Raw genomic sequence first — 16,768 nt, 5'->3', positions numbered from 1 at the left:
GCTCAGTAGTATTGCATTGTATAGGTGTGCCAGTTTGCTTACCCACTGTTTTCCAGATAGGTGGTATCATTTGAAACTCCTACCAATAATACTTGAGTGATCCAGTTTCTCCGCATCCTTGCCAGCATTGATAATGTCACTTTTTTTTAGTCTTTTCTCTCTTTTTATGTTATTGAAATAACAGCATCAAGCCTCTCCCTATTCTAAATCATCTTCAGTACTACCACACTTCAGTTTTAGACATGTGCCTTAAAGGATTTGGGTATATCCAGGTAGAAACATGGTAGGCATTTGGATACATTTAGTTTAAGGAAAGAGCTCTTGGTTAGAAGCAGTTTTGTGAGTTGTCCCTGTTGAGTTGATGGTTTGAACTTATATAAGTGGATGAAATGACAGAAGCAGAATGGGTTTAAGAGAAGAGAAAGAGGAGGGCTGAAGACAGTTCTGAGAAGCACCAGTGTTTTAAGAGTTGGGCGATCAAGCGAGCCATCAAAATATTATGAATATATTCCTTACACGGAAACGTTTTGTAAAAAGAACATGTAAGACAGTGCCAGATACAAGAGAAAAAGACATTTTTAGCATTTAGTATCTAAAGGATCAGAGTTGATTTTTGCTTGGCAGTTTCAGTGAGGGAAACAAGGGCAGAAGACTATGGATAGCTGATTGAAGTACGAGTAGGAAGTAAGGAGAGAAGGAATGAAGGCCATTCTTTGGAATGAAAAGTGAAAAAGAAGGAAGAATAATTAGCATTATTGGAGAAAGATTGTTTTTTAACTGGGGGAAACGTTTTTAGACTGAGGTTGAGTCAGTGTAGAGAAAGGGGCTGAAAATACAAGAAAAAGTATCACGAAATTGTCAACTGTGAGCGTATAATTTAACCCAAAATTTATTTTAATGAAAAATACATAGAGATTAAGCAAGGTCCCAGAAGAGATAGGAGAGGACTGGTTTCAGATTGGATGTAAGGAAGTGAAGATGGGTAAGCAGAGATTTGTTTGAGTGAGTTGAGCCTGATGACTTTGTTCATCTTTGCACGGTTCTATATGACAGGTAAGGAGTTTGAGAAGAGTCTCGAGGGTTGGGACAGTTGCTGGGAGAACGGAAGATGGTGCTGATTAAAGAAGGAACGGGATTGTTGATCCTGAGAAAACACGCATTTGTACTGGTGTCAATTTGTACAGTGGGTCAAGGGGTAGACAAGAAGTTGAATTGGGGGTTCAGTAGCAGAGAAGGATGTGTTTCGGGAATGGGGAGGCTAAGAACTAAAAAGGTAATTGAGTTGGAAAACAGGTGTAGAATTATTGAGGGAGAGCGAATGGAGGAATAGGTCTTAATTTGAAAAGAGGATATCGGAGTTAAGATTTCAGAAGTCAAGGAGCTTTAGATTATCACGAGGCCCAAGAAAGGAGGTTAATGAAGTAGTGTGGGGATGAAAGTACTACGTTTCCTAAGACCCTGGAGTGCTAAGGAGTTTGTATTTTATCTTGAAATTGATGGGAAATCATCAAGGAAGGGACATGACAGTGTCAGCCCTTAAACACTGATGTCAGTGTGGAGAATGGACTACAGGGGGAACACCGAGCCGTTGCCAACCCCTGTGCCATTGAATTTATTGCCACAGTGGGTGGAAATTGTATACTCCTGGCCTTTCACTCTTTTTTTCTTAGAAGGTTACAGACCTGTTTCAGAAAACTTCAGGCACATGGTTTCTCTGATCTCTTTATTTTCACACTTACTCTATCAGCTTGTAAGTTCCTTCATAAAAACCTGCATCTCGAACATCTTGTTGAGATGTGGTACCTACATATATCTCAATACTCTGCTCTAAAACATGTTTGACAAATGTCCAGGGAACGAATGAATGAATGAATGAATGATGGCTCCCAGGGACCAAGGGAATCCTGCCCTCCCTCGCGTGGGCTAGGTGATCTTTAGGTCCCCACAAGTGCGCCCTTGCACAGGTTCGTACTCACAAAGTGCCGCTCCATCTGTACATGCTTAATTAGGAAGTAGCTGTAAAGAGACCTCGAGCCTGCTGGTTTCCTCATCTGGGAAGCGGCGGAGGCTGTTTTCCGTAAGGCGGCATGGTGGCCTCCTGCCCAAGCCAGGGAGCGCCGTTTCCCTCCCGGGAAGAGGCCGGGGCTGTTTTCCGTACAGCATCATGGGGGCCGCCAGCGGGAGCGGCCATGGCGCCCCGCCCCGGGGAAGGGACCGCCGTAAAGGAAGCGCCGCTTCCTCTTCTCGCTTCTCCCGCCTCCCACCGGCGGTCGTAAAAGGGTGAATGGAGAGCGAGTTGTGGGGGGTAGAAAGGGAGGACAGGGGGCGCGGAGTCAGAGTGGCGCAGCAAGTGGCTGCAGGTGGCGACGGTGGCGGGGGGCGGGGAGTGAGGTAGTGCAGGGGGCGCGAAGGAGGAGGCTGCGAGGGTCAAAAGGAAAACTGAAGCTGCAGCCTGGCCTACTGGTCCGGGGGCCGCGGAGCCCCCGCCGGGGAGATGGACCTCAACCGGATCATCCAGGCGCTGAAGGGCACCATCGACCCGAAGCTGCGGATTGCCGCCGAGAATGAGCTCAACCAGGTGAGGCGCGGGCCGCCCCCCCCCCCGCCCCCGCGCGCGCGCTCCGGGCTCGGCGCCCCGGGCTCCACCCGGCCGGTGCCCCGGACCCCGCGGCCGCCGCGGCCCGCCCCGCCCCCGGCCCGCACCCCGCCCCCACCCCGCGCCCCGCCCCGCCCCCACCCCCGCCCCCGCCCGGCCCGGCCCGGCTTGGCGCCGCTCCTGCCATCTCTTGGGCCAGCACCTCGCGCACCTGTTGGCCACCTTTGCACCTTTGCGTACCGTGTTCCTGCCTCAGCGCGGTTGGCGCGGCTCGCCCGGCCGGCAGCGAGGGGCTCCGGGCGGCCCTGCTGGGGGCGCTGTCAGGGCAGCGCGGGATTCCCCAAGGACGCCGAGTGGGCACGGCGGGAACGCTCGCTCACGCTTCGGAGTTCTGCTTTCCTCCGGACCCAGCCTTTTTTTTTTTTTTTTTTAAGGTGTTGCGGTGGGAAACCCTGCCCATCGCCTGCTCCCGTGGGGCTGGCAGGACTGTTTGTGGGCACTGATTGGCAGAGTTTTGCTGGAGCGCGGGGAAGCGCCCCGGGACGGTGCAGGGGGAAGAGGAGGCAGTTTTCATGGTGCTACGATTTTACAATAGGCACATCTAGGAATAGGCATCTGGAGGGATTTCTTTCTCTCTCTCTCTCTCTCTCTTTTTTAAAGATTTTATTTATTCATGAGAGACACACAGAGAGAGGCAGAGACACAGGCTGTGTGTGTGTCAGTGAGAAAGAGCCAGATGAGGGACTCGATCCCAGCACCCCAGGATCACCACCTGAGCCAAAGGCAGAGGCCCAACCACTGAGCCACCCAGGCATCCCCTGGAAGAGATTCTTTATAAGCGCTGAAATGTGTAAGACTTTTTTTTTTTAAATTTTAAAGATTTTATTTATTTATGAGAAACACACACACACAGGGAGAGAGGCAGAGACACAGAGGGAGAAGCAGGCTCCATGCAGGGAGCCTGATGTGGGACTCGAACCCAGGTCTCCAGGATCACACCCTGGGCTGAAGGTGGCGCTAAACCACTGGGCCACCCGGGCTGCCCAAGACTTTCTTTTATCTTCTGTCCTCTGTTCTTACTAGCCCTGACCCTGTTCCAGCCTTACCACCAACAGTTTGAGAGTGTAATGATCCCCCAAATTAGCTTATGATTTTCCTCCTCACCTAGAAAATGAATGATAGACCTCTCATTAAAAAAAGTATGGGGACGCCTGGGTGGCTCAGCAGTTGAGCATCTGCCTTGGGCCTAGGGCATGATCCCACAGTCCCAGGATCCAGCCCCACATCAGGCTCCTTTCGAAGAGCCTGCTTCTCCCCCTCTGCCTGTGTCTCTGCTTCTCTCTGTGTGTCTCTCATGAATACATAAAAAAGATCTTAAAAAAAAATAAAATAAAAAAAAAAGTTATGAATTAAGGTCTACTCCCCAGGGTAGAGTGACAGCTGGTTGAGGTTTTCCTTAAAATGTAAAGGAATATACCCTAAATGAGTGGGTTTCAAAGTATTGCCTAGGATGAGCAGCATCAACATCACCTGGGAACTTGCTGGAAATGGAAATTGCTGGGCTTCCGGGTTAGAGAATCAGAAACTCTGGGGGGTGGGCCCCGATTATGTTTTAATTAGCTAGGTAGGTGATTGGGTGCTTCCTCAAGTGTGAGAGCAGCTGTCTCAAGTAAAAGTTTCTGCCGGAGTTCACTAAGGTTTTCCCTGGTTGGAGTTGACTTTAAAGTGCAGTTGTGTATTTTAAATCTTTGAAATCCAGTGGGAGATCTGGATGGTGTTTGGAGTAAGTGTGGATTCAGGATTCCCAAGAGATAAAAGGGAAAGTGAAAACACTGGAGAGGTTGAGTTAAACTGAAGCATAAAGAGAATGTGCTGTTACCTCAAAAAGAAAAGGACTCTCGCTCAGAATAGGGGAAAGTTAAAGTGAGTACCTGTTCCAGGCTTTGCAGAGCAGAGGTACTATATGTCGATTGGCTAGAAGAACAGTAACCCAGGGATTGGTTAGAAGGAACAAAGCAAGAGCTGAAGTTGCAGTCTATTAGTATGAACAGGGGAGTTGGCCTGCTGGTGACCCCCTTCTCTTCACAATGAGGCCAGATGTTATTTTGCTAGTGTCAGGAGGGATCATATCTTTGATATCATGTTATACTTTCCTGCCTCTGTTAGCCTGTCCTTGCTTTGTTTCTGATTCATCAGCGTATAAGTGCAGTTGACTGTATAGAAGGGGAAGGGTTGATGGGAAAGCCTGCAGAACTAGAAGAGACATTCGGGACCCAATTCTACATTTTCTTTCTTTGTGGTATTTCAGTTCAAGTCTATTTCATCCAAACTCTTGCCCTGTCCCATATCCACCCGTTTCATCCCGGACTGTAATTTCCTCTGTAACTTGTAAAAGGAGCTTATTGCTATGCCACTCTTTTAGCATTCATATTTTGTATAATGCTTTTAATTGTAATATGCTCTAAGTATTTTTTTTTTTGAATTATCTGTAAGTAGAAGACAAGTATACCGCAACATGACCTTATAGTAAAATATGATGTTGGGTTTTGTGTGCTTATTTTTTATCATTGCTGTAATATCCTGCTTTGTTGGATAAATGGGTGGGTAATCTACCATAAGTGATTAGGGTCCAGCTCATGTATTTTAGTCTAGGCCCCCCCACAGCACATATGCTCTGTGTAAGAAGTAGGAGCAGCTTCTGCAGTGTACTGATGATTTGTCAATTGCCATGTAGGAGAGTAGGCAGTTTCAAAACATAACAGCCTCTGTTCTGAAGGATAAATTCTTGTTTGGAGCTATATTTTTCTGTAGCCAACATATTTTTGTTACCAGTGACTGGTTCCTTGATTGCTCTGTGTGATATTGTTTCTGTGGGAAAACATATTTTCATTTTTCTTCTTCTTCTTTTTTTTTTTTTAAAGATTATTTATTTTAGAGAGAAAGAGAGCTTGTGAGCATGTGGAGGGGCAGAGAGAGAGAGAAACTTCAGCAGACATGGGGATCAATCTCATGACCCTAAAATCACGACCTGAGTTGGAAGCTTAATTGACTGAGCCACTCAGGGGTTCTGGGACAACATATTTTCAGTTTTATCTTAGGATGTTAAGAATGCATCCTGTGCACAATCTTCCTTGTCTCTGGGCCCAGAGCAGCAAAGGGAAGTAGGAATGGGTAGATATCTTGCTCTAGTAACTCATCCACAAAGGTATGTTCTTTTAATAAAGCATTCTCCACATGGCCTCAATAGGGAAATAAAAATAATTACTTTCTTGCCGAGCTTTGGAACCCCTGCTTCCATACATCTGTCTATATTATTATTATTTTTTAAAGATTTATTTATTTATTTATTCATAAGAGAGAGAGATTGAGGGGGGCGGGCAGAGACACAGGCAGAGGGAGAAGCAGGCTCCATGCAGGGAGCCCGATGTGGGACTCGATCCTGTGACTCCAGGATCATGCCCTGGGTGTGAAGGCAAGTGCTCAACTGCTGAGCCACCCAACCATCCCTGTCTATATTATTTTTATCGCCCTTTAAGAGAGTTTGCTTATGTGAATAACATATTTATTGAGTTATAATGCAGACACTAACACAAGGCTCAGCTTTCACAGAGCTTGCATTCTTGTTGGGGATCCAGACAAGTAAACGATATAATACCAGGTCATGAGTGCTATAGATGGTAAAGTATTGGAGAGACAGTGTTGGGGGTGTAGAAATAGTGTAGTCATTCTCTGAAGGGTGACATTGAGCAGAGACCTAGATGTTGTGAAGGAGTGAACCAGGTGAAGAACTGGGAAAGGAACAGAGGGATGAGCTAGTCCAATAGAAGCTTTCAGTGTGGTATGTTGGAAGGACTAGCAAAGTTAATGTGGTGGGAGTGGTGGGGCAGAGAATGGGAAACAGCAGGTCTTTTTTTTTTTTAAACAGCAGGTCTTTAAGTGAGTTCTCAACAGATGCAGAATTACGTTAAGTAAGTAAACTATTTTCAGAAAACTTCACGGATACAAAGTAAATATCAAGAAATGTCTTTTTTTTCCTCCCAAGGTGGAAAAAGAAAGTGGATAAATATTTGTGAGGAAAGTAGTATGAGCCTTTATCTGAATTTACCCCTGGATGTTTTAGCTGGTCAAATTAACATAGTTTGAATCAAGGCTGACAGGAGAAGACAAAAAGTTGCACAAGTTCATTCAAATGGCAGGCAGTTGCAAAAAGAGGAGTTCCAAAATGGGTACAAAGGCAACAGTGTTGAAATGAAAGCAGTCTCCACAATAACTACTTTTAAATAGGTACCATTAATCTAAGTGTACAGGTTATTTTGTACTTAATGTGTAATAAGATATGTATCTAAATTCTAGAGATTGGAACTAAGCTATGGATGTTTTAATCTGTGATTCACTACAGGATTTTTCAGTATCTCAAATGTTACAGACATGAGTTATTTTATAATAATGTAAACGTAGAAGGTTAGAAGTTTGGGCTAAATGTGTATTAATTTTGACTCCTGTAAACTGCTGTTGAAAGAAATCTGTTTTCCTAAAAACTACTTTAAAATGGTGGTTTCGGGATCCCTGGGTGGCGCAGCAGTTTGGCGCCTGCCTTTGGCCCGGGGCACGATCCTGGAGACCCGGGATCGAATCCCACGTCGGGCTCCCTGCATGGAGCCTGCTTCTCCCTCTGCCTTGTGTCTCTGCCTCTCTGTCTCTCTCTGTGCGACTATCATGAATAAATAAATAAAATCTTAAAAAAAAAAATAAAATGGTGGTTTCAATTTTGAATAAAAGAGAACTTTATATATGACAGGCTTAAGATTCTGAGGTTTATACAGGATGAATGGAAGAACAATTATTAAGATTTTTGGAAAGCATAATGTTCTTGGGTAGGAAAGATCAATATTTTAAAGATGCCAATTTTCTCCAAATTTTTTAGTCAGACATTTATCTTAATAAATGTTCTTATGAATTAAATGAATAGGAAAGGTGATAAATTAAAAAGTTGAGTGGTATACATAAACCTAGTGTTATATTGAATAGGATGCCTCCGTAGATCCAGGCTCCTGGGAGAAGGTACGCTGAATAGATTCTCTTCATCACTGTTGGCTTTAGCCTTACTGAGAATTTACGAGTCCTTTCTGGGAATGTCAGCAGGCTAGGTCAAGTGTAAGCTCTGGGAATATGGCAGGATGGTAACCTGGTCCAGGTACTAGATATCTGGAGGGAGTATTATGAGAAGGAATGAGCTGCTTTGCATTTTTTTTTTTTTTTTTAACTACTAAAGTCCCCTTGTCCAAACTCAGGAGTAGGACAAAGTAGAACTTTGGGGGTGGGGTGGGGTGGGGCACAGAGTGACAGCGGGCACTTCAGCATAGGCTCATTGGGTGTCAGGTTCAAAAGGTGCTCCACCAACCGAGGGCAGCTGGTGATAACTACTCTTAACATTGTCTGGTGAGGCACATTGTTCGAATCTGGCCTGGTTCCTCTCCATAGCTCATGCACAGATAATTGATATTATCTTGTCTGTTTTCCTGTGTTGGATCTGCTGTTTTCTGTAGCCCATGTTTTCCATGTTTCTGTTTCTCAAAAATACCGTTAAGCAAAACTGAAGCACAAATAAGCTAGGAAGAAACACTTGCAATGTATAGGTCTAATAATAGGTTAAGATTTTAAATTCATAAATAGCTCTTAGGATTTATTAAGAATAAAAAAAGATAAAGAGAATAAGGATTTGTAGAAGAAAACAAATAGCAACAAGGATAGATTCTTTTTTTTTTTTTTTAAGATTTTATTTATTCATGAGAGAGAGAGTGAGAGAAAGAGAGAGAGGCAGAGACACAGGTAGAGGGAGAAACAGGCTCCATACAAGAACCTGATGTGGGACTCGATCCTGGACCCCGGGATCACACCCTGAGCCAAAGGCAGACGCTCAACCGTTGAGCCACCCAGGCATCCCGGATAAATTCTAACTTAGTAGAAATGTAATTTAAAATATGAGTCAGCTTTGAAGAAATGATAATGCTTAACCTTGTATTGGATAGATGGGCACGTACTACTCTTGGGAGTGTAAATTGCTACATTCTGGAGAGCATTTTGACAATATATGTTAAAAAAAACATAAAAATGTTCATAACCCTTTATTCATCAGTTTATTCCAATTTATTCTAATTTTGATTTGAAATATTTTGGTGATCTTAATTTGCCTTAGAGAATTTCTCTCGTTTTAAAAGTTTTCCTTTTATTTGGACAGCAATGTATTCAGTAACAGCGCTGTTACTCATTTAAATCCCCTATTTTATAAATATTTCTTTGTAATTTCAGTCCTACAAGATTATCAACTTTGCCCCCAGTTTACTTCGGATTATAGTCTCTGACCATGTGGAATTCCCAGTACGCCAGGCAGGTGAGTAGGTTTCTCATCCTTTATAAAATTATTTGTATCTGTGGTTTCTTCAAAAAATAGGAAGCACACAAAGTATTTCTAACGGCTTAAAAACTCACTTTTGTTTTCCCTGGAAACTTAACAATAGATACAAGGCTCTTATATCTCTCCTAGCCTTTCCACTCCTTTTCTCCTGCCAATTCCTTGCCTCTGAAACTTTGCCATTTTCACCCTTAGCTTTCACACTTTTAATGGATTAATATCCCTAATTTTGTTATTCCTGGTGGCTGACCCTTTGGGTCCAAAGATGAAAACTGTGAATTTATGTATGTGGATTTGAGCTCCATTCATAAGTCAGATCATGGAGGTAATATGTGCACATATGTTCCTAAACACATCTTTGGGGAACATGACTTTTGTTTTATTTTATTTTAATTTTATTTTTATTTTTAAAAAGATTTTATTTATTTATTCATGAGAGACACAGAGAGAGAGAGGCAGAGACACAGGCAGAGGGAGAAGCAGGCTCCATGCCCGGAGCCCGATGTGGGACTTGATCCCAGGACCCGAGGATTACACCCTGAGCCAAAGGCAGATGCTCAACCGCTAAGCCACCCAGGCGTCCCTGGACTTTTGTTTTAAATATGAGACTTACTTTCAAATCTCTGGGATTTTACGGTAGTTCCATGATGTTGTGTGTTCCTCTTTTTGCCTTTTTAATGAGCTGGTCCTTAGAGCCCAGAAGGTAAAAAAATGGGAGACAGTCTTGGAGGGTCATGAGTCCTGAAAAGGTAGTAATTTCAAGATAAAGGGAGTAAAACAACAAATGCTAATTAAAAACAATTGATATTTAAGACATTTTAAAAAATCATGTCACTCAGTATATATACTCATTATAAATAATTTGGTCAATACAGAAAAATACAAAGATGAAAGTAAAACAATTATTCAATACTCATTGCTCAGAAATGGCCATCATTAACATTAGGTGAACATTAGTCTTTGCAGGTCGGTAGAAGGAAAGATCAACAATTTTATACAGGTAGGCTTATACTCTGCATGCTGATAAAAGTAATTTTCCTTGAACACAACAGCAAAAAAAGGTAAGGAATCATTAGTTTTGGGAAAATACTTGTAGTAATATGTATGATTTCCTAAAAGATCTCTTTGTTGTTAAGAAAAACCTATGGAAAAACACAACATTGCAATTATTTGGTACTTTAGTAAGGTTTATAAGACTTGTATGTAGATTTTCTGAAACCATAACTCTGAGTTGTTTAATCTTTGTTTTATAAAATAGGGCTGTTCTAAAATTACATTTTCCTAAGTGGAACCTATTTTAATTTTATAGGGCCATTGTGAAGTTCCTGTGAGTCTTTGTAAAAATAGTATTTTTAAAGATCCTAAAGCAGTTTGATTTAAGATGTCTTCTTTACATATAAACATTACAAAAACTCATCGGATTGCCCTTAATTCCACCCCTAAAGGTAGCTGTCCTCAACTTTGGTGCAGGTTCTCCTATTCTTTTTTCTCTCCTATAGATACAATGGTTTTATTTATTTATTTATTTATTTATTTATTTATTTATTTATTTATTTATTTACTTTTTTATTTATTCAGAGGCAGAGAGAGAGAGAGAGGCAGGCAGAGAGGCAGAGACACAGACAGAGGGAGAAGCAGGCTCCATTCAGGGAGCCGGATGTGCTACTTGATCCCTGGTCTCCAGGATCACACCTCAGGCTGAAGGCGGCGCTAAACCGCTGGGCCACCGGGGCTGCCCGATACAATGGTTTTAAAATGTAACAAACATTTTTTTTATTACACATGGTGTTTTGTAACTTTTTCCATTGAACTATATACCCTTGGGGGGGGTGTTGCATGTCAGTGTATATGCAGATATGTGTACTTTATGCTTCATCACAATTGTTCATTATTTCTTTGTACAGAACTACTATAGTTTATTTAAACAAGTTGATGGATATTTCCTTGATTGTCTCTGTTATTATTGATAGAGGCAAAGCTATAATGAGGCTCTCTAGATTTATTTCTGGATACTTGTGGGAATATTTTCAAAGAATAAATGAAGAAATGGAAATGCTGGGTCAATGGATAGTAATGATATTAACATTTAGAATTTTGAATCTTGGGCAACCGGGTGGCTCAGTGGTTTGGCGCTGCCTTCGGCCCAGGGCGTGATCCTGGAGACCTGGGATCGAGTCCCGTGTCGGGCTCCCTGCATGGAGCCTGCTTCTCCCTCTGCCTGTGTCTCTGCCCTTTTCTCTTTCTCTCTGTGTCTCTCATGAATCGATAAAATCTTAAAAAAAAAAAAATTTTTTTTTTGAATCTTCTCACTAAGTTGCTTTTGTTTACTTTTGTATTAACACTGAATTAAATGTTAGGTTCCTCATATCATCTATACAACTTTGATTTTTTTTTTTAAAATTTTTATTTATTTATGATATTCACAGAGAGAGAGATCGAGAGAGAGAGAGAGAGAGAGAGAGAATGAGGCAGAGACACAGGCAGAGGGAGAAGCAGGCTCCATGCACCGGGAGCCTGATGTGGGATTTGATCCCGGGTCTCCAGGATCGGGCTCTGGGCCAAAGGCAGGTGCCAAACCGCTGCGCCACCCAGGGATCCCATCTATACAACTTTGAATCTTAATAACTTAGATAAAAAAGTTTTGATATGAAATGTAAATAGCATTTATAGGCAGTTTTTCTTCATAAATTATGTAGATTTCAAATCTGTTAGTCACAGGACAGAGTTTATCTTAGTTGTTAATTTTTTAGTTTATTAGGACAGTTATCTCTCCTAGATTATCCATTTTATCGTTGAATCTGAAATACATAGTATTAAATTCTATAACTATCCTGAATTTAAATGCCACTTATAAATTTTCTACCCTATTTATTATTAAAATACAAGGATGTTCCAAGAATCTTATGGCAACACCCAGGCAGGTAATTTATCATTTTATCATGACATTTAAAAGAATGATGTGATCTTTGCTTAAAAAAAAAATCAGCCTGCATAAAAATGTGAAAAATTATGCTAATATTAAATAGGAAGACATAGTTCTGCAGAATATTCAATTCTTAATTTTTTGGCTTGGGGGCAGTATTCTTGTAATTGTGAGTCTGAGTCCAGGGCATAGGGCTTACGTGATGATTTGTTGTACCTGAGAAGGAGAGAACTGTGTGTATGCTTTACAAAGTTAATTTCAAACTTCAGAGGCTTAGCATGGTAAGTGGATTTTGTAGAAAAACCAGATTTAATTCCTTTATGACTGGATGAAGATGATATTTGTGTTTTGTTAGCTCTGGTAAATGGTTAGATGTCTTTAAATAATTAAAGGGAGGGACACCTGGATGGTTCAGTGGTTGAGCGTCTGCCTTTGGCTCAGGGCCTGATTCCAGATTCCCAGGATCGAGTCCCACATACGGCTCCTCACATGGAGGCTGCTTTTCCTCCCTCAGCCTGTGTTTTGCCTCTCTTTCTGTGTCTCTCATAAATAAATAAATAAATAAAATCTTAAAAAAAATAATGAAAGGGAGATTTTTAGATTATTGATAGTTTGAATTATCTTTGGTACTTTTTTTCATTATTCTTAGCAATCCATGATTATCTGTAAGAGAAACTAACATTCTCTTATTAAATTATTACATTATGCTCAATTTTATTTTAAGTAATTGAGGATTTATTTAATTTTTAAAAAATATTTTATTTATTTGAGAGAGAGTGCATATGTGTATGGACGCAAAATGGAAAGAAGGAGGGACAAACTGACTCTGCACTGAGTGTGGAGTCCAATGAGGAGCTCAATCTCAGGACCCTGAAATCATGATCTGAACTGAAATCAAGAGTCAGATGCTTAACTGATTGAGCCACCCAGGTGACTCTAATTGAGGATTTATTTTAACATTTACAAATTAGTGTGCCTTTTACATAGGCCATCCTGTATAGTGCCCAATAATAAAAATATTTTTTAGTAGTAAAATTAATGATATTTAACGACTGAATTATAAATAAGTCCACGATTTTACCATGTCTCTATCTCTGCTGTCTGAACTTTGCAGTTTATTTTCAAGCTTCTTCTATAGGATTAAAATTTAGTTTTGTGTATAATGTAGCTGATTTTCTTTTTGCAGAGATTAATGAAATCAGTTTGAACTACTGACAGGGTGGGCCATATTCTTAGATCATTTATTCATTTTTTCAATAGTCTAAATTCTTATTGCCGATAATATAATAAATGTACTGGGATAAAAGATGGTAGGTACTTAGTCTAGAGCTTGTGTAGTCTGATTAGAAACAAGCCCTACCTCCTCTCTCTTTCTCAAATAATTTTTTTTATCAAAAAAAAAAATGGAAATCTCAAATGGAATTCTCTTTTTCAGACCTTGACTGAATCAAAACTAATGAAAGAGGAACATATAGTATGTCAAGTTCATCATTTCATTAAATTTCAGTTATATATATATTCAGTGTAGAACATGTTGGTTTATTCTCGGTGTCATAATACTTCTGTGAGCCAGTTTAGTTTTATGTAAAATTGGGATGAAGGGACGGTGGGGTGGGGGAAGAAGGGGGAGGAGAAACTCAGGGGAAGACAGTTATAATGCTTTGCAGATCACATCTCTTTAATCTTTTTTTTTTTTTTTTTTTTTTACATCTCTTTATTCTTATGTATTATCTCTGTATATCATGTTACAAGTATTTATTTACACTCTGTGTTCAGCTGGAATAGTTAGAAAGCTTCACATTCCCTATCAAAACCCTGTCGTCATACATCAGCTTATTTCTTTCAGAAGCCATTTGCTAACTATTGAAGATGGTTACACAGAATAGGAACAAAATTATTATGTATTTTGATGGAAATAGATAAGAAATTTCCTGAGATTTTACAAAGATATTTGAAGATTGATGTCTTTTTTCCCTATTCTTTTATTTACAAGTGGTAAATATTTCAGAAGGGTTTGATAGAAATTAGCAATATTTCAAATATGGTAGTGTAGAATAGTGGCCAGTTGAAGGAAAAACAAAAACAAAAACAAGAAAAGCAGTGTACATGAAGGACGGTAGAATTTCACCTTTTGTGGACTCAGCATTAGTCATTAGGAACAGTATGATCTTTATGCTATCAAAATACAGTTAGTGGAGTTTCATTTAGACTACCTTATATTTATTCTCAGCATATATATACTTGATTCCTAGATCATTTTTCTGTCCTATAAACTCTGAAACCTGATATCATGAAAAGTTTTCTGCTTAGATTTGCTTTACCAGCTAACGAGAAACTTTAAATTCTTACACATTTCCTTTCCTCACTTGGCTTTTTATAATTGTAAGATTTTTTTTCCATTTTTGCTGAGTATCATGTTTAGTAGTGAAGGGCTCAGCCTTTCGTGCTCTCTAAAGTTGAATTGAAGCCATCTTCTTAATACTGCTACATTAGCATATTTTTCTCTACCTTAGCTGCCATTTACTTAAAGAACATGGTGACACAGTACTGGCCTGACCGAGAACCTCCCCCGGGAGAAGCAGTATTTCCATTCAACATTCATGAAAATGATCGCCAGCAAATACGTGATAACATCGTGGAAGGAATAATTCGGTCTCCAGATTTAGTGAGGTACATTATACTACATATGATTAGTAGGAAGCATAGAATGTTTGAATGGGAGAGGTTGGATTTAATCATCAGTCTCAAGTTTGTATTTCTAGAGAGATAAAATAATGAAGGTGGGCACTCCAAAAATACTCTTTTACCTATTTGTCTTTGCATTTGTAATCTTTGTCTCAATATTTTGGAAAAGATTTAGTTGCTGTACGTTGCCAGTTAAGGCAAAAATCAAAGTTAACGAAGATTATATAAATCCCTGCTACTTAAATAACCTGTGTTTTTAGTTATGATCTCTTTACTTTTTACTATCTGCTTTCCCCCCTGGCAGGGAAATTGATTCCTGGGAGTTTTAACCTACCACTTTTCTTTAAACTTTACCTATCTTTTCATTCCTTTTTTTTTTGAACTGAGTATCTTTTTCTTTGGAGAAGACAGGATAGAAAATTGGCTCTGGTTTTTAAAATTTAGGTTAGATGCTGTTGGGCAGCACTGTCCAGTAGACCTTTTTGTGATGTTGGAAATCTTCTGTATCCATGTGGAGTCTATGGCTAATGAGTATTTGAAATGTGGCTACTATAACTGGGGAACTGGATCTTTAATCTAATTTTGATTAAGGTGCGCACATAATGCTGGTGGCTTCTGCTATTTCACAGCAGAGCTGCAGAGTCACAAACGTTTTGCAGTTTTAAAATAGGAAAAACAGGGATGCTTGGGTGGCTCAGCTGTTGGGCTCCTGCCTTCAGCTCAGGTCATGATCCTGGGATCCAGGATTGAGTCCCACATCAGACTCCCTGTGAGGAGCCTGCTTCTCCCTCTGCCTGTGTCTCTGCCTCTCTCTCTCTCTCTCTCTCTCTCTCTCTCTCTCAGTCTGTCTCTCATGAATAAATAAATAAATCTTAAAAAATAAATAAAATAGGAAAAAGAAATCCTTTTCCTTGTGAGCTAGTAATTAGATTTCTATTGAAAATGGAAGAGGGAAAGAGGTGAAACTGACGCAGGGGGATGAAATTGTTTAACATCCACAGATGAGCTATTGCTTTATCCCTGAGTGTCTAATGTACATTATGTCCTAATAAGCAGGAGGAAGAGGGAAGAACCTGTGAGGGAAACAGCAAGGAAGGAGAACAAACATTGAACTCCTCTCTGTGTGGCTCTTTTGTTAGTTAAGAGGAGAAAGGATGTGTACAGATTAAAGAAAATCACTATTATTCTCAGTGGGTGCCCAGCAGTGGTTCCCCTTCTGGCACCATCGTGTGTCCATGTCATGTCAGAATCTTTACACTTTCAGTTCCGTCTGAATCTTGTAATGCTTCTACATGGTAACGTACGAAGGGATGGCTGCTCATAGCCATTCTTTGGTTGGTTGGAGTAAGAAGGGACTGGGAGGTCTCCAGAAGGTGAAATCTGAAGAAATGACAAGTTTCAGTTTTACTGCCCACAAAAATAACCTACTTATTGTTTAGAAACAACTGCTGGTGACACAAAAGGGGACTTTTATCTTTATTATGAGACAGTTGCTTCTTTTATGTCCTGAAGGCTTATTGGTAATAATTCATGAAGAACTATTCTTAAAGTTTAAGAGCGTGGCAAAGGACATTTTTCAAAGGGATTTGATAACAGAGAAATGGCATTATTTCTTGTGTGTTTTATTTCCGTGAATGGAAGTTATTAGCCAACTGAACACATGCGCTTTTTTTTTTTTGCATTATGCAATCCTAATTTAGCAAGGTTCACTTTCCAACCATTTGCAAATGACCATATAAGGACATATTGATAGTTTGTGGGAGAGAAATTTTTTTTCCTCATTTTTTTTTCCAATCTTAGTTACAGTAGGGATCCCATTGAGGAAATGGTTACTGATATAAATATTATGAGATCACATCTTTTATTAAAATTTGTAGTTTTATTAAAGAGAATTCTCTGTTTTATGTCTTTCTTACTGCTTTTTTCTTCATTTCTTTGCAAAAAACTTAGCTTTCCTCTTTAAGAACTGCCAGCTAATACTTGTTTCTTATTTAGTCTAAAGGACAATTGCTGTCTCAGGAAGCTTTGATAGGAGCAGCATACTGTGTTGGCTATGAACTGATAATGGATGGTTCAAGGTTTTGACTCAACAGAGATGCTTCCTACTGTTATGTCAGCCTCTGTTTTACCTACTTTGACTATTTTTAGGCTA

At 40.3% G+C, this 16,768-nt stretch overlaps 1 protein-coding gene across 3 annotated transcripts in view; it reads left to right on the top strand.

Annotated features, from left to right (window-relative positions):
• The first annotated feature begins 2,319 nt into the window (after nt 1–2,319).
• IPO8 (importin 8) overlaps nt 2,320–16,768 on the top strand; it is a 70,693-nt gene continuing 56,244 nt past the window's right edge. Inside the window, exons 1-3 of one of the 3 annotated variants that reach the window (XM_041735885.1) lie at nt 2,320–2,578; nt 8,906–8,987; nt 14,445–14,601. In XM_041735885.1, coding sequence (XP_041591819.1) covers nt 2,495–2,578; nt 8,906–8,987; nt 14,445–14,601 — 323 coding nt within the window. In that variant the 5' untranslated portion in view covers nt 2,320–2,494. The remainder of the gene's footprint in view (nt 2,579–8,905; nt 8,988–14,444; nt 14,602–16,768) is intronic. The other 2 variants (XM_041735886.1, XM_041735887.1) reach the window with 2 other exon arrangements.

This window comes from Vulpes lagopus, chromosome 21, assembly GCF_018345385.1.
Source record: "Vulpes lagopus strain Blue_001 chromosome 21, ASM1834538v1, whole genome shotgun sequence".
NCBI lineage: Eukaryota > Metazoa > Chordata > Mammalia > Carnivora > Canidae > Vulpes > Vulpes lagopus.
Note: the sequence above shows the minus strand (reverse complement) of the source record. Positions and strands in the feature narration are given on the sequence as shown.